Here is a 21,261-nt window from a genome sequence, read left to right on the forward strand (position 1 = left end):
GTGATGAATTCCTTCACCCAAATCGCTCCATGTGCTGCCTCCGAGGCTGCCATGTACTCCGCTTCACACGTAGATCCCGCCACGACGCTCTGCTTGCAGCTGCACCAGCTTACTGCTCCACCATTCAACATATACACGTATCCGGTTTGTGACTTAGAGTCATCCAGATCTGAGTCGAAGCTAGCGTCGACGTAACCCTTTACGACGAGCTCTTCGTCTCCTCCATAAACGAGAAACATGTCCTTTGTCCTTTTCAGGTACTTCAGGATATTCTTGACCGCTGTCCAGTGTTCCTTGCCGGGATTACTTTGGTATCTTGCTACCAAACTTACGGCAAGGTTTACATCGGGTCTGGTACACAGCATGGCATACATAATAGATCCTATGGCTGAAGCATAGGGGATGACACTCATCTCTTCTTTATCTTTTGCCGTGGTCGGTGACTGAGCTGAGCTCAGTCTCATACCTTGTAACATAGGCAAGAACCCCTTCTTGGACTGATCCATTCTGAATCTCTTCAAAATCTTATCAAGGTATGTGCTTTGTGAAAGACCTATGAGGCGTCTCGATCTATCTCTATAGATCTTGATGCCTAATATATAAGCAGCTTCTCCAAGGTCCTTCATTGAAAAACACTTATTCAAGTAGGCCTTTATGCTGTCCTGAAATTCTATATTATTTCCCATCAGGAGTATGTCATCTACATATAATATGAGAAATGCTACAGAGCTCCCACTCACTTTCTTGTAAACGCAGGCTTCTCCATAAGTCTGCATAAACCCAAACGCTTTGATCATCTCATCAAAGCGAATGTTCCAACTCCGAGATGCTTGCACCAGTCCATAAATGGATCGCTGGAGCTTGCATACTTTGTTAGCGTTCCGAGGATCGACAAAACCTTCCGGCTGCATCATATACAGTTCTTCCTTAAGATGCCCGTTAAGGAATGCTGTTTTGACGTCCATCTGCCATATCTCATAATCATAGTATGCGGCAATTGCTAACATGATTCGGACGGACTTTAGCTTCGCTACGGGAGAGAATGTCTCGTCGTAGTCAATCCCTTGAACCTGTCGATAACCCTTAGCGACAAGTCGAGCTTTATAGATGGTAACATTACCATCCGCATTCGTCTTCTTCTTAAAGATCCATTTGTTTTCTATCGCTCGCCGATCATCGGGCAAGTCTGTCAAAGTCCATACTTTGTTTTCATACATGGATTCTATCTCGGATTTCATGGCTTCAAGCCATTTGTTGGAATCCGGGCCCGCCATTGCTTCTTCATAGTTCGAAGGTTCATTGTTGTCTAACAACATGATTTCCAGGACAGGGTTGCCGTACCACTCTGGTGCGGAACGTGTCCTTGTGGACCTACGAAGTTCAGCAGTAACTTGATCCGAAGTACCTTGATCATTATCATGGATTTCCTCTTCAGTTGGTGTGGGCATCACAGGAACGGTTTCCTGTGCCGCGTCACTATCCCGCTCAAGAGGTAGTACTTCATCGAGTTCTACTTTCCTCCCACTTACTTCTTTCGAGAGAAACTCTTTTTCCAGAAAGCATCCGTTCTTGGCAACAAAGATCTTGCCTTCGGATCTTAAGTAGAAGGTATACCCTACAGTTTCCTTAGGGTATCCTATGAATACGCATTTTTCCGACTTGGGTTCGAGCTTTTCAGGTTGAAGTTTCTTGACATAAGCTTCGCATCCCCAAACTTTTAGAAACGACAGCTTAGGTTTCTTTCCAAACCATAATTCATACGGTGTCGTCTCAACGGATTTAGACGGTGCCCTATTTAAAGTGAATGTAGCTGTCTCTAGAGCGTATCCCCAAAATGATAGCGGTAAATCGGTAAGAGACATCATAGACCGCACCATATCCAATAGAGTGCGATTACGACGTTTGGACACACCGTTTCGCTGAGGTGTTCCAGGCGGCGTGAGCTGTGAAACGATTCCACATTTCTTTAAGTGTGTACCAAATTCGTGACTTAAGTATTCTCCTCCACGATCTGATCGTAAGAATTTTATCTTTCGGTCACGTTGATTCTCCACCTCATTCTGAAATTCCTTGAACTTTTCAAAGGTCTCAGACTTGTGTTTCATTAAGTAGACATACCCATATCTACTCAAGTCATCTGTGAGAGTGAGAACATAACGATATCCTCCGCGAGCCTCAACGCTCATTGGACCGCACACATCGGTATGTATGATTTCCAACAAGTTGGTTGCTCGCTCCATTGTTCTGGAGAACGGAGTCTTGGTCATTTTACCTAAGAGGCATGGTTCGCACGTGTCAAACGATTCATAATCAAGAGACTCTAAAAGTCCATCGGCATGGAGCTTCTTCATGCACTTGACACCAATGTGACCAAGGCGGCAGTGCCACAAGTATGTGGGACTATCGTTATCAACTTTAAATCTTTTGGCATCTACACTATGAACATGTGTAATATTACGCTCGAGATTCATTAAGAATAAACCATTGACCATCGGAGCATGACCATAAAACATATCTCTCATATAAATCGAACAACCATTATTCTCAGACTTAAATGAGTAGCCATCTCGTATTAAACGAGATCCAGATACAATGTTCATGCTCAAACTTGGCACTAAATAACAATTATTAAGGTTCAAAACTAATCCCGTAGGTAAATGTAGAGGCAGCGTGCCGACGGCGATCACATTGACTCTGGAACCATTCCCGACGCGCATCGTCACCTCGTCCTTCGCCAGTCTCCGTTTATTCCGCAGCTCCTGCTGTGAGTTACAAATATGAGCAACGGCACCGGTATCAAATACCCAGGAGTTACTACGAGTACTGGTAAGGTACACATCAATCACATGTATATCAAATATACCTTTGGTGTTGCCGGCCTTCTTATCCGCTAAGTATTTGGGGCAGTTCCGCTTCCAGTGACCCTTCCCCTTGCAATAAAAGCACTCAGTCTCAGGCTTGGGTCCATTCTTTGACTTCTTCCCGGTAACTGGCTTACCAGGCGCGGCAACATCTTTGCCGTCCTTCTTGAAGTTCTTCTTACCCTTGCCCTTCTTGAACTTAGTGGTCTTATTGACCATCAACACGATCCGAGTCGACTAGTCCGTGTCCGATCATCACGTGAGACGGACTAGTCATCGTCGGTGAACATTTTCATGTTGATCGTATCTTCCATACGACTCGTGTTCGACCTTTCGGTCTCCGTGTTCCGAGGCCATGTCTGCACATGCTAGGCTCGTCAAGTTAACCCTAAGTGTTTTCGCTTTGTAAAACTGTCTTACACCCGTTGTATGTGAACGTAAGAATCCATCACACCCGATCATCACGTGGTGCTTAGAAACGACGAACTGTAGCAACGGTGCACAGTTAGGGGAGAACACTTCTTGAAATTTTATAAGGGATCATCTTATTTACTACCGTCGTCCTAAGTAAACAAGATGCATAATACATAATAAACATCACATGCAATTATATAGTTGTGACATGATATGGCCAATATCATATAGCTCCATTGATCTTCATCTTCGGGGCTCCATGATCATCTTGTCACCGGCTTGACACCATGATCTCCATCATCATGATCTCCATCATCGTGTCTTCATGAAGTTGTCACGCCAACGACTACTTCTACTTCTATGACTAACGTTTAGCAATAAAGTAAAGTAGTTTACATGGTGTTATTCAATGACACGCAGGTCATACAAAAAATAAAGACAACTCCTATGGCTCCTGCCGGTTGTCATACTCATCGACATGCAAGTCGTGAATCCTATTACAAAGAACATGATCTCATACATCACAATTCATCATTCATCACAACTTCTGGCCATATCACATCACATGATCAATCGCTGCAAAAACAAGTTAGACGTCCTCTAATTGTTGTTGCATCTTTTACGTGGTTGCAATTGGGTTCTAGCAAGAACGTTTTCTTACCTACGAATCACCACAACGTGATTTTGTCAACTTCTATTTACCCTTCATAAGGGCCCTGTTCATCGATTCCGCTCCAACTAAGGTGGGAGAGACAGACACCCGCCAGCCACCTTATGCAACTTGTGCATGTCAGTCGGTGGAACCGGTCTCACGTAAGTGTACGTGTAAGGTTGGTCCGGGCCGCTTCATCCCACAATACCGTTGAGCAAGAAAAGACTAGTAGAGGCAAGTAAGATGACAAAATCCACGCCCACAACAAAGTTGTGTTCTACTCGTGCAAAGAGAACTACGCATAGACCTAGCTCATGATGCCACTGTTGGGGAACGTTGCAGAAAATTAAAATTTTTCCCTACGGTTTCACCAAGATCCATCTATGAGTTCATCTAAGCAACGAGTCTAGGGAGAGAGTTTGCATCTACATACCACTTGTAGATCGCGTGCGGAAGTTTGCAAGGTGATGATGTAGTCGTACTCGACGTGATCCAAATCACCGATGACCAGCGCCGAACGGACGGCACCTCCGCGTTCAACACACGTACGGGACGGGAGACGTCTCCTCCTTCTTGATCCAGCAAGGGGGAAGGAGAGGTTGATGAAGATCCAGCAGCACGACGGCGTGGTGGTGGATGCAGGGCGTCACAGCAGCAAGGCTTCGCCGAGACTACGAGGGAGAGACGTAACGGGGGGAGGTGGAGGCGCCAGGGGCTGGTGTATGAAGTCCCTCCTCTCCCCCACTATATATAGGGGTGCCAGGGGGGGCGCCGGCCCTAGTAGATGAGATCTACTAGGGGGGGCGGCGGCCTAGGGGAGGTTTCCCTCCCCCCCCAAGGCACCTAGGGGTGCCTTCCACCACAATGATCATGATGCCCTCATGTCCGTATTTTGTTTTATCGACACATCTATCTCTAAACATGTGAATATATTTTTCGTTATCGCCTTCCGCTTGAGGACAAGCGAGGTCTAAGCTTGGGGAAATTTATACGTCCATTTTGCATCATGCTTTTATATCAATATTTATTGCATTATGGGTTGTTATTACACATAATGTCACAATACTTATGTCTATTTTCTCTTATTTTACAAGGTTTGCATGAAGAGGGAGAATGCCGGCAGTTGGAATTCTGGGCTGGAAAAGGAGCAAATATTAGAGACATATTTTGCACAACTCCAAAAGTCCTGAAACTTCACAGGAGCACGTTTTGGAATATATAAAAAATACCGGCGAAAGAATTAATCAGAGGGGGCCCACCCCCTGGCCATGAGGGTGGGAGGCACGCCCTACCCCCTGGGCGCACCCCCTGTCTCGTGGGCCCCCTGGCAGGCCTCCAGTGCCCATCTTCTACTATATGAAGTCTTTCGTCCAAGAAAAAATATAAGCAAGCTCACGGGACGAAACTCCGCCGCCAGGAGGCGGAACCAATCTATGGCTCCGGCGGAGCTGTTCTGCCGGGGAAACATCTCTCCGGGAGGGAGAAATCATCACCATCGATCCTCTCATCGGGAGGGGGTCAATCTTCATCAATATCTTCATCAGCACCATCTCATCTCAAACCCTAGTTCATCTCTTGTATCTAATCTTTATCTCAAAACCTCAGATTGGTACCTGTGGGTTGCTAGTAGTGTTGATTACTTCTTGTAGTTGATGCTAGTTGGTTTATTTGATGGAAGATCATATGTTCAGATCCTTTATGCATATTAATACCCTTCTGGTTATGAACATGAATATAATTTGTGAGTAGTTACGTTTGTTCCTGAAGACATGGGAGAAGTCTTGCTATAAGTAGTCATGTGAATTTAGTGTTCGTTCGATATTTTGATGAGATGTATGTTGTCTCTCCTCTAGTGGTGTCATATGAACGTCGACTACATGACACTTCACCATTATTTGGGACTAGGAGAAGGCATTGGGAAGTAATAAGTAGATGATGGGTTGCTAGAGTGACAAAAGCTTAAACCCTAGTTTATGCGTTGCTTCGTAAGGGGTTGATTTGGATCCATATGTTTCATGCTATGGTTAGGTTTACCTTAATACTTCTTTTGTAGTTGCGGATGCTTGCAAGAGGGGTTAATCATAAATGGGATGCTTGTCCAAGGAAGGGCAGTACCCAAGCATCGGTCCACCCACATATCAAATTATCAAAGTATCGAACGCGAATCATATGAGCGTGATGAAACTAGCTTGACAATAATTCTCATGTGTCCTCGGGAGCGCTTTCCTTTATATAAGAGTTTGTCCAGGCTTGTCCTTTGCTATAAAAAGGATTGGGACATCTTGCTGCACCTTATTTACTTCTATTACTTGTTACCCGTTATAAATTACCTTATCACAAAACTACCTGTTACCGATAATTTCAGTGCTTGCAGAGAATACCTTACTGAAAACTACTTATCATTTTCTTCTGCTCCTTGTTAGGTTCGACACTCTTACTTATCGAAAAGACTATGATAGATCCACTATACTTTTCGGTCATCAGTCGTCGGCCCGCCTAGGACACTAAAACTATTTTCTATCACAATTAGTTGTCATAGAAGTATGTGTCCAATACATCCCTGAAAAAAATGTGTTTTGTCGGTATTTTTCTCATGAAGGTGTCACTTCCATGACATATTTTTTTGTTCTGAGATAAAATGTCACGTGTGTGTCTTTTTCTTCTAGTGGAAGTGGTTGTATGAAGCTTTCTTGGAAGTCGGCGATGAAGATCTCTTGCTCCCGTGATTGGATGGAGTTCTTTTGACTGAAAAACCAAGTTCGGGCCATTCTGACTTTCGCCAGTGGGAAGAGGTTACACCTTATTCTCATGGGGCCGCCACCTATGACCCAGATGGTGGTGTTGTATACTTTGAGGAAGTGGTCTAGGTTGGAACCTCCGGCAAATTGCTTGAGGGTGGGCATCTCCAATGCGCCTGGCAAGGTGCTTCTCGAATCTCTCGATGAGAGGGTTGCAAGATCATCTTTGCCTTTCGAGGCGAGCTTGCCCACCTTGGGAATCCTCGTTGCTTCCTCCCCTCGTCGGAGCATTTCAGTGAGTAATCCCGAGTACTCTTCGGGGAGAGAAAGCACGTGCAATGTTTTCTTTGTGGGGCGATCGTCTCCATGTCTACTATGGCTCCCCCTAAAGGGGCGAGTGATCCTCCGAGGTGTGCGAAGAGGGTGCGGCCCCCTAAGGTGTGTCTCCTAGGCTCGTCCCGTGCTTCTTGTGAGTTGGCTTCTTCATTGCAAGCTTTAATCAAGCCTGGACCTCCCATAAGAGGTGAGGAGAGCGAGCCAGGCTCCCCGGATGTCATGCGATCTGCTCGGAGCTGGTCGAAAATTCACGTTGTCGGGTGGACCTCGACCATGCCAGTTATTGGTGCTTGCGCTTGTGTGGCGGGAATTCTAACGTTGGCCACCAAGTCCTGGAGAGGTTTGACCAAGTCTTGGACAACCCAAAGGGTTGCCGCGAGGAGGCCAGGATCCACCATGACGAGGGGTGCATGTGGAGCTTCTGCCCCTGCCGACGGATTGCCTCTGGCTTACATCTGGGGGTCCCCTTTCTTCCGGTGAGCTTGGCTCACAAGCTTCTTCGAGTTGGCGGAGTTGCGGTGGCGTTGTAACTCTTTTTTTGGCATGGCTTGGCCATGATAAGTATGGAATTTTTTTCCGCAACATCGAGTTGACGGAGTCATGGAGGCGTTTGCAGAGTCGCGACATCGAGGATTGCTGAGCGACGTCGAGGATCCGCACTCCAAGCTTGGTGAAGGCGACTCTAAGGCGCCTTCGAGGAGTCCTTCACCTTTTCTCACCTTCGACTTCGGTCGGAACTTGCTTTAGGCGGAGTCATCTAGTCGCAAAGGGCGATGGCTTTTCACAAGGTGAGGATTCCTCACGGTCATCATCAATGTTAACGTTGAAAAATCAACTTTCGGCTATTGATATCCTTGACAACACGGGTATAGATTAGTAGGTGGGATGCGTACAATGGTTTTATTGCGAAGGTCATCTCAATGGTATTTTTTAAATAGGTTCAACCGCCTTGTGAGAGCACGATCTACGCCCGGAGCATTTTAAAATTGTTATGTTTTACATTTTTGTGTGTCAAATAGGGACTAAAATTTCTTTCAAGTTGGCAAAGCATGTATTCAAACCGTTCGAAAGCTTCCAAATTCGGCGTATTTCGCTGCACAGTTTGAAGGTGTGATGCCGTGCTGTAAGATTCGCGCGCGAGGATAAGGGCCATGAATCAATGGTTCAGAAACCCATCATCGTCGTCTCTAATCCCAAACCCTCTCTCCTCTTCCTCAGCTCCCTTCCCGGGTCGCCTCCAATGGCGTCCTCCCTCCTCCGCGCCTCGCCGCTCTCCCTCCTCTCCCGCCTGAGGCCGCTCAGCCGCAGGCCTCCCGCCTCGCACCTCCGCTGCCTCCTCCTGCTCTCCGGCTCCGCCTCGGCCCCCTCACGCTCCACGCCCACGCCCCGAACCCTAGCGTCCGCCACCGATGCGGCGACCCCGCCGGAGGAGGCGGCGGCGCCCCCCGCGGCCGAGGCGAGGCTGGAGAGGATGCAGCCTCTGCAGTGGCCCCAGCGGGACGCGCTCTGCGGCGAGCTCGGGGCGGGCGACGCGGGGCGCCGGGTCCGGCTCTGCGGCTGGGTCGCCCTCCGCCGCTCCCACGCCGGCCTCACCTTCCTCACCCTCCGCGACTCCTCCGGCATGGTCCAGGTGACCCGTTTTCGTTTCAATGCCGCTGGTTTGGTTATTGCTGCTGCAAAGTGCAAACACAAGCATCAATTCATCATCTCTTGGCTGTGAACATGTAATGTAGTTGCTGCTGCGGTTAGAGACAACTTCTGTCTATGCAGCTGACCACCGATGATATTACATTTTTTGCTGAAGCTTTCACCACATAATTTGTGCCACCTGGAATGGTCTGTTGTGTTGATGTAGAAACCAGATACTGCATTGTAGAGTGATTTTGGCTAGTGTTTGCGGCCAGCAAAGGTCAATGTGGATTGTGGAAGCAGTACTCTATACCGACGCAACTAATATTCCCTTTTTATCGGAAAAAAAACTTCGCAGAGGCTTGTGGAGTGATAATTATTTCAAGATTGCCTGTCATAGTTATTCAAATGTTTAGTGATCTCAAGCCAGTGTTTGTTCTACTCTTTCTGCAGGTGACGACTCTGCCAGAATACCCTGAAGTTTACGCTGTTGTGAACAAGCTGAGAGTGGAATCAGTGGTTTCTGTTGAGGGGGTGGTGCGCCCGCGCCCAACAGAATCCATCAACGCAGATATGAGGACTGGGGCTATAGAGGTACTGACTAGCCTCTATCGTAATTTATTTAATGTTTTTGGGGATGAAAGAGCTAGTTAATGTGATCAGAATTGGAAATTTACACTATCTAGCATAGAAATGTTACTACTACAGTAGGGTGTAGGTTTTCTCCAAGACCTGTCTGTGTTCTTACTCTCTTATCTTTCTATTCCAAGTTGTGAACTGCAAGACACTGTTCCTTCAGTTGATCATAATGGAAATGGGATCAGGCCATCATCCCATTTCTGGAACATGCAGAATGCGTTAGAGATTAACAAAAAGGAGAGAAACCATATACGACATAGTTCATCTTTCACTGTTCGAATAATTGTTTCGTTAAGCTGTCATGAGATTTTCCATCTTTGTTTCTTGTTCCTCCAAATTGCAACATCTTTTTGTAACGATGATATCATGTTCGCACCTTGAAGGTTGCTGCAGATCATGTATCAGTGCTCAACTCGGTAACTCGTTCCCTACCTTTTCCAATCACCACTGCTGATACAGTGAAAGAAAAATTTCCGGAAGAAGTCAGATTGAGGTAAGAACCAGAATCTGTGTTCTCTGCGTATTCTCTTGTTGGCATATTGTCATATACTTGGAAGAAAGTTTTGTTGGATCCCCCAAAATATCTAGCTGCTGATTGATTATTGTCTAGCAAGTGCTTAAACTTATCACGTTTGTGCAGAATGTGATTATTTGTACATCTGAAGTTGCACATAAAATTTTAGACACCAAGATGATGCATAAGAAACTTAGGCATTGTGAACCACTTTTGCCACTGAATATTGAGACTTGGGAGCATATACTTTTGCCACTGAATATTGAGACTTGGGAGCATTGTGAACCACTTTTGCCACTGAATATTGAGACATCTGAAGTTGCACATATAATTTTAGACACCAAGATGGTGCATAAGAAACTTAGGCATGGTGAACCATTTATATTGCTATGATTTCTCAATACTTAATTTTCTGGCATCTTCTCATTAGAGCGATTTTTAATATTTGATTATTCATTGTTATCATGAAGGAGGTTTGCAGATTTAATTTAGTTGAGACACATTTTCATCATCATATCGATCATGCTAACTTGTACTAGTAGTCTATTTGAATATCATACCGCAGTCTGTCAAGTCACCCTCTAAGAGTCTGCTGGACGATGACTTATGGTACAATATTGTATTTCACTATAATTTTTTCCATTGGCTGTAATGACCATGTGTCAGATCACAACTTCGCTCTAGATAGAAATATACTTGTCAAAGATATGACTGCTCCTATTTCCCTAAATTTCATTTCCTTATTATCATTTCTTCCTCTGTTCAACTTTACGGTACCAATTTACCGCTGTCTGTTATGCTTGAATTTATTTAAATGCTGCATTCAATTTCCACCGTTTTAAGCAATGTGTGCCCTTTTTATATGAATGTCCTATCTTAAATATTACAGATTTAGGGTGCTGGACTTGCGTCGACCACAAATGCAGTCAAACTTGAGATTACGTCATAAAGTTATTAAACACATTCGTCGTTACTTGGAGGATAGGCATGATTTTGTTGAGGTATGCTAATTATATATTTTGTGCTGTTGTTTGACCGCACCATGTCCTATTTACTTCTATATGCCTGTCATTTTCAATATGGTGTCCCTGTTCTTAAAACTGCAACATAAAGATCAAGATAGTTGCTCTTGTAGTAGCTTTAATTGGCCAACCGCTACATAAGCCGCTGGGCCAAGAGGTCAACTTGTCCCTTGGGTTGCTAATTCTCCACCCACTTGTCTAACAGCACCAATTTTTATGCATCAGCCATTTTCATTAGACTAGCCACAATGGATAGTAACATACACTAGTAACATACACATATTTCTAGACTATGTTACTACCTTCATAGTGGGTAGTAACTTAAGTGTGATAACATGCAAAGATTTATTTATTAGGTTATAGACTCATATTGCATTGGAACATGTGATGTTACAGTAACTAGCTAAGTTACTATAACTATCTCTCTCTTCATTAACTCATTGCCACATAAGCAAATTTGCTGAGTTGGACTCGATGTTACTGCTGAAGTTACTCCCACTGTGGCTAGTCTTACTGGCTGTATAAAGGGGACATAAATACGACTAATGTGCTGTCACCAGTAGCACTAGTACATAATGTATATGTATTGATGCAAATTGTGTGGATCGGTCATAATAGATGCAATGAGTCACTAAACTGAATGCAATGCACTGATTAGTGTAGCTTCCCTTGCAATATCTAGAATGTATACATCTCTTGGTATAATTTTTTTAATATTTTATTTAAAGTTACTACATGTTCTAAGGTAGATTGAGACTCCAATTTTATCCAAGTCTACACCAGAAGGCGCTCGGGACTATCTTGTACCTTCAAGAGTTCAGGTGAATAACCTCTGTACTTTGCAGACACAATTATAACATGGTTGTTTCCTCTATTGATGCCCACACCATTCTGTTTGGTTTGTTCTCGTACCCTTTGTAATTTTGAAAGATCTGATGCCTAATGCCATATTTGTCTGCTTTATTGTAAAAGTAACGCCAATATCAATCATTCAATCTCTACTCGCTATTAAGCACAATCACCTTCCAGGAGATGAATGTGGTTAATTTGCTGTGTTTTTCTTTTGGGCTGATGGCTGATTTTTCTGATCTAGAAAATATCTTTGGAGTTGAGTTGGCTACTTGTCTTTTAGAAGTTGCAATAGAAGTACACTTACAAACTATTTTGGAGGACTAAACTTGTTCCTATTCTATTTTGCCTAGACTCGGACATACAATGCTCTATAGTTTTGTTCTTATATACTTAATGCACTTCTGTTCCATTTGAGTATAACAATGACATTGTGGAGGTGCAGACTTATTGTGCATTGGAATTATGTTGACATTGCTTGTTAGTGTGTTAGTGGTAGGTATAGTAATTTAGTAAGTAATATTTGTCAAAAGAAACTTCATAAGTAATAACTATGCAATGAAGGTTCATCATCACTTTGCCAAGTGCTTTCTGTTCCTCTGATTTCCTCCAATATGATTTCTGAAGCCAGGAACATGCTTCGCTCTTCCTCAAAGCCCTCAGCTGTTCAAGCAAATGTTGATGGCCTCTGGCTTCGAAAAATATTTTCAGATTGCAAGGTAAGTAGGTAGCACATTTGAAGGCCTGGATGTTATTATTTCATAGATATAGTTGTGTTAATGCATGGAGTATATTATTGGTGCAACTTTTTTTTATGCCAACAACTTTTCATCTTCATTTTTGTAAACTTAGCTGAATTCTTGAATTATAATACAATTAATACAAATCAATCAGAGCACAAGCATATGTGTCATGTAATGTACTCATGTCCAGCTGTCATTTAGTACTATACTAGTAGTATTGAATCAATTAACTACTTCTGTGGAAAGCTGCACAGTTGTCTTTGTTCACTGATCTGCTTTATGGCAGATGCTTCCGGGATGAAGATCTGCGTGCAGACAGGCAACCAGAATTTACACAACTTGACATGGAGATTGCCTTTACATCAATGGAGGATATGTTGAGCTTGAATGAAGAATTGATGATACATGTATGTTGGTTTTGACCAGCTTTATGTTTTCTTTCTCTTTTTCCTGTCAGATATCTATTGTTATTGCTGTCTGTTAGTGAAATCCCTAGTTAGAAGGTAACACAGTCAGTGCCATTTATAATTCTAAAGAGGTCACAGGCACAACAACTGTATGCTCATTTTGTAGTTTAGCTGCCGAATATTAAACCATCAGTAGTAGTCTCTTAGTTCATTATTCAGAAAATATTCCCTTTTTTCTTAAGCTATTTTTGCTATTCATGGTTGATTCAGCTATGGAATATTCATATCACAGATATTTAAAGAGGTAGGAGATATCAAGCTGCCTAAGTGTTTTCCAAGGCTCACCTACAACGAGGCGATGAACCGTTATGGGACAGACAGGCCTGACCTTCGGTTCGATTGGGAGCTAAAAGATGTGAGGACCTTTAATATCTTTGTAGAATGGCCTTGGTAATTGTGGTAACTATTTATTTAGTTAATTACCATCACAAATTTGGACAACTTTGTTTTGGATGAGGGGCTACTCCTTTTTTTGCATATAAAAAACAGAAGTCCTCTACTTTAATTCACAGGAGTACCGTTACTAGTATGATATTGTAGGTCTGTAGATTTTGATGCTGCTTTTACCTTGCAGCTTACATGGGAAACACACGCTGTAAACTCTTTTCTTAGTTTATTACTTGCACATTTTCTCCCTTCACTCTTGTTCTGTCAAATGCAGGCTAGTGATGTATTTTTGGGCAGTAGCTTCAAGGTTTTTGCAGATACATTAGAAAATGGTGGTGTAATAAAGGCATTATGTGTGCCTGGTGGTGCCAAAGTTTTTTCAAACACCGACCTAAAGAAGGGAACTGTTTATGCTGAGGCTTCCAAAGCTGGAGCTAAGGGCCTGCCTTTCCTCAAAGTTATGGACAATGGTAAAAAGGATAATATGTCCTTGTTATATTAGACAAAACTACATGGCCTGGCAGCAAATGATATGTTATTTATTTGTGGTACCACAGGGGAGCTTGAAGGAGTTGGTCCGTTGGTGTCAAGTCTAAAACCCGAAAAGAAAGAACACCTGTTGGAACTTTTAGATGCAAAAGCAGGTGATCTTATCCTGTTTGCCTTGGGCGAGCAGTCAACAGCTAATCAAATTCTTGGCAGGTTAAGATTGTTTATTGCTCATAAGCTGGACGTGATAGATACAGTGAGTCTCTCAAACCAAGAACTTCCGTCCTTGTATTGTAAACATATTCTTGGCATACTGATGAGACACCAAGAATAGTTCTGTTTCTGCCCTTAAAAATTTCTATTTCTTTCTGTAGTCAGCACATTCAATTCTTTGGGTGACAGATTTTCCAATGTTTGAATGGAATAGTGACGAGCAGCGATATGAGGTCAGTCTTTTAGTTTGTACTAACAAATTATAATCGGTTCGTATTCTTCTTTACTTCTACAAAACAAAAATGGGTATTCCTTAAGCCTGTGCGTGCATCACGTTAGAGAACTAGCATTTTGCTGTTTTTTTAAGAGACTGCAGTTATTTGTTGAATGTTGATTGCTGTTTAGTTGCTGATAATACACTATGAACAAACTTTGAACCTTGGTATAGTACGATACATTGTACTACGTTGTATCGCAAGAATACCCACCAATATTGGACGAATCTTAGAACTTTGTTGATGACATCCAGACATGATCTGGTATGACACGTGTTTACAAAGAGATATGTGAAGGGGAACATCAGTCGATATACAGTTTTATTTACATGCTAATGCCATTTGGATGGGCATTGGTACATAAGTATCATGGATTCATGGTTTATATTATAGTGTATGCCCAATATTCTACTGAACAGTATGGAAAGTTGCATATTTTTGTCAAAATTTATGAACTGAAGAGCCTAATTAAACTGGGTGTTCACATCTAGCTAAAAGAAAAGGTTGTATCTTATTTTCTGTTTTGTCACTACCCTTGTTCTTCTCAATTTCAAACACAGGCTCTACACCATCCTTTCACTGCACCAAATCCTGAAGATATGAATGATCTACCATCAGCTCGTGCCTTGGCTTATGATATGATTTACAATGGGGTGGAGGTACTCCTTGTTTCTCTTTTGAAGTATGCATGCAAGTTTTAGTTTAGTTTGTTGTTTTAATGTTTCAATCTGTTTGAATCTGCAATTATGCACTACAATGTGAAGTTTATGTACCTAGATTTTTCATGTATTATCTTGGTAAATAGTCATCCACGCCTCCAACAGACAAACAAGACATGAAACATACTGATATGCATCAAAGTTCAATATAATTTAGTAGTTTTATGCAAATTAAGATGATATTGTATCCCCCTGTACAAGCACTACCTGTTTTTTCTTGTGTTACATTTGTATTAGAGTGTGTTTCATGTTTCAGATGCTAAATAGTAAATACGCTTTAGTGCCCTTTTCTATTGTAGATGACTAATTGAGCAAGGTGGGCAAATGATCATATGATATATATTTGACTATGTGCATGTGTTACTGGCTTACTGCAAATGAAATCATACAGTACATCTGATGTTTTGTCCTCTTGTTCATAGATCGGAGGAGGCAGTTTGAGGATCTACAAAAGTGATGTGCAACAAAGGATTTTTGAGATCATCGGTATCTCACCTGAACAGGTTTGACTATATTTTTTTGACTTGCTCTTCATGATATTAATGTACTCTCTTCATGATAATTCAATACTGCACCAACTGAGTCCATAACCATTCAGCAACCGAGCCTTATTTGTATATCCAGTGCTGCTCTCTTTTGGCGGTGTACTTAATATTTGAAATTTCCAATGCAGGCAGAGGAAAAATTTGGCTACCTTTTGGAGTGTTTTGACATGGGTGCTCCCCCACATGGTATGATACTTCAACCACATGGCTTTCAATGTATCATGTTCTTTAGTGTAAGATAGTAGCTATGCATTCCGCTTTGTTGCTGCTTGCATGTTTCATTACACTGCTATTTCTGAAACAAGAGGCCTTCTAAAGCAATCTTATTCCTTTTCTCTAAAAGTGGCTCAATCTTGTTCTTTTGCTATATCTTGATTCTAAGGTATTTGAATAATCTTGATAAATTTCATTTTGCTTTTACTTACTAGATCTCGAACTAGGATATCACAGAAATGTTAGCCTTTGAATAAAGGCTGCCCCTCACACATTTGTTGTGAACTAATTCGTTTTTATTTTTATTTTTTTTGCTTTTAGTTACTAGAACTAGAATAGAATATCAAACAGAAATGTCATATTTGTCACCTCCTTAATGCAGGGGGCATTGCCTATGGGTTGGATCGTTTGGTGATGCTTTTGGCCCGCGAAAGTTCAATCCGGGATGTGATAGCTTTCCCAAAGACCACGACTGCTCAATGTTCGCTCACCAAAGCACCGTCCCCTGTGGAACCTCAGCAATTGAAGGATCTGGGCCTGCGTACTTCGTGAGGACGCCGTGCATGGATAAGGGGTGCATTATTTAGGAACAGATACATTATACACATGGGACTCAAACTGCCCCTGCACATTCTCTTTTTGCACTGTAGAGGAGAAATTTTTTGACTGTAAAATGACTGGTCGGCGTTCAGACGTCGCCAAATCTTCCAGCATGGACGCAATGCGGATTATTTATTTTCTTCAAAGTTGTGGCTGCCAACGTGCAACCGTATTACTATTGACTTGAATGAACTAGGCGGCCTGGCTTTTGTAACACCACATTGGAAGTATTTGTGTGTATACCAGGTTGAATTCCTGGCTGCCAGCATTGGAAGTATTGGAGTAGCTTTGTTTGTTGCAGGGAGTTGAATTTCTGTAGCTGGTCGAGTGCGTTTTCTTGTGCAGTGCTTGTGAAACAGTCTCGCAGATAGCATCTATACATTCATCACTGGACGTTGAGACCGATCCTTTGTGTTTCGATTTTTTTTCAAAACTATCACGTTATTTATAGCAAATTCAGAAACTATAGCACCCAATGCAAAAAAATTCAAAAATATGACCTTGCCGGCCTCGTGTGGGCCGAAAAGGGAGTTTTCGGTCAGGATTTGGTCGAAATGGGCTTTTCGGCCGTGCCTTGGCCGAAGAGGTGCGTACCTTGGCCAAAATGACCTTTTTGGTTAGCAGTAGGCCGAAAAGTCCTTTTTGGTCAGTAGTAGGCTGAAAAGTTTCTGGGCTCCACCTTTTCACGTTAATGGGAGCCGAAGCAGCATGGCTCCATTCTTCGGCTTATGTTAAACCAAAATAATTTTTGTTTCTAATTTTGGCTTATGAATAATGTGCAACCATTGCTCATCTTAGACATAGAGTCATCTAATAGGGAATCTCTCGTATGACCAGAGCTGCAACAATAATGGGCATCCAACAAGATTAGATTTTCTAGACTTCAACATGCAAGCTTTGCACAGGCCTCTGTACGTAGCCGCTAACACAGCAGAACCAAAACTCCTTTGCAGAATATCCCCAGAACGAGTTGACGGGAAAATATTGAGGGGAAAGGGTTGCGCGGAAATATTTTTTTTAATGTCTAAGATGGGCAATGGTTGCACAATATTCATAAGCCGAAATTAAAAAAAATCATTTCGGCCTAACATAAGCCGAAGAGTGGAGCCATGCAGTTTTGGCCTCCCGTTAACGTGAAAAGGTGGGCCACAGGGACTTTTCGGCCTACTGTTGGCTAAAAAGATCTTTTCGACCCAGGTATACACCTCTTCGGCGAAGGCACGGCCGAAAAGCCCATTTCAGCCAAATCTTAGACGAAAACTCCCTTTTCGGCTCACAGGAGGCCGACGTGGTCATAGTTCTGATTTTTTTTTCATTGGGTGCTATAGTTTCCGAATTTGCTATAAAAAAGTGATACTTCTGGAAAAAAAATATCTTGTGTTTCACCCTTGGCATCGTGTTAATTGTATCCACCAGCCATCGGGAAATCTGCCCATGAGGATTTTGGAAACTCGCTCCTCTAAACAGAACAGATCATGTGCCGACTAGAAGAGAACAGAAACCAGATTTGCCTTGACGTGATTCAGGCTTGAGAGCATTGGTCTTGTGATCTTGTCCCGTTCTTCCGAAATTGGTCTTGTAACTGTTTGCTGCCTTTTCATCAGAAAAAAGCAAAAGAAGCACCCATCCTCCGTTGGCTTGTCAGGGGAGCAGCACCACGCCCAGATATTTGACTGTTTTCTCCAGCGACCTCTACGCCAGACTCCAGAGGCTCAGCATGGAGCCTCTAAGGGCATGGCCAATGCTCCACCGTGGAGTGATGCCCCAGCTGTCCACGTAGGTTCGGATGGTCTGGCATGCTGCTTGCAGGCCAAAGCAAAAGAACCGGATTCCTCAGCTGAGAAAGGTATGAAAGCAAGGGAAAAAGCAAGCGAGTGAGATGTGCCCCATTCTGGGAAACAGAGCAGTGAAAACGCTGACGAGAGAGATGGAAAAGGTGCTCGCCAATGATGGCAGCTTGAGGTCACGGGTTGGGCACCGACTAGATGAAACCATCGTCCTCGCCGGTTCGTGCACATGTGGAGCATGGGGGAGCACGCCTCCATGGTACATGCCCTGATTGTAAAGTATGCAGCATTTTCACCCACACGCCGCGCAAACAGATGTTTAAGGGCATGTACAATGGAGGCTGTTGCGCGGCTGTTGGAGCTGCTCTAAGCGAGATATAGGTCCCGTTACTTGGGCTATCTTTTTCTTTGCCTAAAAAAAGAAATTCTTCTTCTTTCAGATCCGTGTAGGGCACAGCCTTCTTGCAGAGGGTTCCGATTGTAGTCGGCGATGGACGCCACCGCCGAAAACCTAAGCAATCTAAGCATAGCCGCGAACGAGCCTAGGCAGGCGACCCTGCCGCCAACCTTCGACGTGTCTGCTTCTTCTGTTCAATCCCCAGCGGCCGGGGCCTACCCCATCTGGGTCCCGCCTCCCCGGCGGCCTCCGTCTCCCTGCTAAGACAAAGAAACGATGCATCTGCGACTTATTTATTCCCTCATCCCGTGGAGTTTCAACAGCCATATACTCCCTCCGTTTCAAATTAGTTGACTTGAATTTGTCTAAATACAGATGTATCTATACTTGTTTAGTGTCTAAATATATCCGTATCTAGATAAATATGGGTCAAGTAATTTGAAACGGAGGGAATATATAGTATACTTGTCATTATCTCGATGGATCATTCTGAACTTTACAAAGCACTGTAAATTAGCAGCAGCAGGCAATTGCTGAGTTTTGTTGCCTCTTCTCACGCACAATCTAACAATATTAGTAATGGTTGTACACGATCCCTTGTACTAGTACCAATTTGACATGGTTCTGTTTTATTTGCTGGTCGCAGGGAGAATGATCCTAGGTACTACGCAGAACGGCCTAAGCACGATCCAAAATTTCATGCTGAGCAGTCCATAAGAATCGCGGAGTTCGCCTTGGATTACTACATCGAGACGAAGAAGGTGCATGGTCTTTCCCAGTTAACCAGTTTAGCCACCTGTTCATCGAGCACTATCCATCCATCTATCTATCTATCTATCTAGCAATTTTGGGTTGGTTGTGAACTTGTGATTTGAATTGTCATGGCCTTGTCTAATTAATCACCTTTATCATTTCTGGTGCCCAGACCAAGTTTGAGTTCTTGGAAGTCAGGCCTGTCAACTATGTGCCTACTAAATGCCGCCCTTAGATACATATCAACTTCATTGCAAAAGCCAGCCAGCAGGGATCGCCGGGACTACTCTTCTTCGCCGAGCTATATCTCTGTGGCAAAAGGAAGACTCCAAGTGGTCACTCCGTGACCTACTGCGAGCCACTGAGCGATAATTCTACCAGTGAGTTTTACTTTTTACTATTCCCTCCGATACGTATTAATTGTTGCTAATTTAGTACAAATGACGTGGATCAAGATCCCGTATCACACTAATCGTGTAGCTAGCGGCACGGTTCTGAGCAAGTGCCTACGTTGTTTGCGTTGCAGCTGGACGCAAACTTGCCACGTCGGCCATGGAGAATGAGCGGTGCTTGAGATAGAGGAGGGAGAATCCATAGAGAGGATAGGATACGATGGGGATGGAAGAGCCGTGAAGTTTCTAGGGAGGATAGGATGGGGGAAGCGGGTTCCACAAGGGGACGGTGTCGAAGGTTGATAAGAGCGAGGCCTCGTCTCGTTGATATGGCCATCGATCCTGGTAGAAGTTGGATCTTCTTATAGATTAAACTAGATGATTCCCCGCACGTTGTTGCGGGATTTATAGTAAGAAAAAATGGATATATGTTAGACAAATGAAAAATAAACCATTTGAATTTACTTGTTAAGCACATCGTATCGATGCAAAAAGAAAGCCATTTGATGAGACTGGACAATGCACGACTGGCTACTAAAGATTTCATTTAAAGAAATATGAACATTAGTCGATCGGTGCATGCTTCAGACTACAATGACTAAATATAGTGACCCTTTATAAGCTAAAAATATATATAGTGACCCCACCATCCATCTTTGCACCCAAAACATCTACGCACAAAGAACAATTACATGTATATATTTATGTATCAGAAATGAAATAGTCATTGGAAATTTCATTGGGAGGTAATCACTCTTCTTAGTTGCCTGCATCATAGCTCACTTTTTATCTTCATCTCGTGAGGACAACAAACAGTCAGTCACCAGGTGGTGGCATTTCAAAAGTGAAAAAAATAGTAAACGTTTAAGAAGAGTCAATGATAGTGAAAGCAGAAACATGCCCATTCATGTAGTACCATAATTTTTTCAAAAGAATTCAACCTCTACTACATTTAGTGAGGCAATATTAATTCAAATTAGCGAGAAAAATCCTGATGAAATAAATATAAAATAGTGATACTACTTGACTTAGTAAGGCAAGACAAGTCAACGAAGAAGGCTTTTAAATTTAGAGCGATGATGAACTTTGTTTCCATAATTACACATGGTATTCGATGAGCATTTCATTCTGTCCATTAATATTCATGGTTTGGGAAGTCAGGATAACCTGTTCCAACAACGATATGTATCCTAAGTCGAACAACTATGACAAAGAAGAGAGATAGTAAAATGAATCTTACGGATTCCGCAAAGTCGAACTTAAGAAATTCAATAGCAATCAAAGAATAAAAATCTATAAAGGTAATTAAAGGACATGTTCTTACTTCGACAGATAGGGAAATGAGCATTAGAGAGCACATCCACCAAATTTGTCGTCATATATAACAAATGAAAAATCATATGAAAATTACCGAAGATAGAGATTAGAAAGAAAAATAAGTAGTGGTCACTACTGATGCTTCTCCATTGGAGTTTCGGCATCTTTCAAACAATCTGTATCCTGTTTCACAATACAATTTTTAGGTTCACGCAAGACTAATGAGAATGGACAGAAAAGATATGTTGATATTCCTCAACTGTTTTTTTTTCACCTTCCTTCAACTGTTCAGACCTATACTTGTTATTCT

At 42.8% G+C, this 21,261-nt stretch overlaps 1 protein-coding gene across 1 annotated transcript; it reads left to right on the forward strand.

Moving 5' to 3' along the window:
- Positions 1 to 8,210: 8,210 nt before the first annotated feature.
- Positions 8,211 to 16,605, forward strand: LOC119267071 (aspartate--tRNA ligase, chloroplastic/mitochondrial-like). Its single transcript, XM_037548376.1, has 15 exons — positions 8,211 to 8,631; positions 9,084 to 9,224; positions 9,653 to 9,762; positions 10,673 to 10,784; positions 11,555 to 11,626; positions 12,282 to 12,373; positions 12,684 to 12,804; positions 13,097 to 13,219; positions 13,526 to 13,721; positions 13,809 to 13,996; positions 14,115 to 14,186; positions 14,789 to 14,887; positions 15,370 to 15,450; positions 15,621 to 15,678; positions 16,088 to 16,605. Exons 1-15 carry the CDS (start codon positions 8,242 to 8,244, stop codon positions 16,255 to 16,257), a joined length of 2,025 nt encoding a protein of 674 aa, XP_037404273.1. The 5' UTR covers positions 8,211 to 8,241; the 3' UTR covers positions 16,258 to 16,605.
- Positions 16,606 to 21,261: the final 4,656 nt, after the last annotated feature.

The sequence above is a fragment of the Triticum dicoccoides genome, chromosome 3A (genome assembly GCF_002162155.2).
Source record: "Triticum dicoccoides isolate Atlit2015 ecotype Zavitan chromosome 3A, WEW_v2.0, whole genome shotgun sequence".
NCBI lineage: Eukaryota > Viridiplantae > Streptophyta > Magnoliopsida > Poales > Poaceae > Triticum > Triticum dicoccoides.

What these genes read in the sequence shown, in the direction of transcription:
- LOC119267071 (XM_037548376.1), top strand. Translation starts at nt 8,242, where the DNA reads ATGGCGTCCTCCCTCCTCCGCGCCTCGCCGCTCTCCCTCCTCTCCCGC. An exon ending in AAATATTTTCAGATTGCAAG is followed by an intron (nt 12,374 to 12,683) that starts GTAAGTAGGTAG and finishes GCTTTATGGCAG; the next exon opens with ATGCTTCCGGGATGAAGATC. An exon ending in ATGAAGAATTGATGATACAT is followed by an intron (nt 12,805 to 13,096) that starts GTATGTTGGTTT and finishes TTCATATCACAG; the next exon opens with ATATTTAAAGAGGTAGGAGA.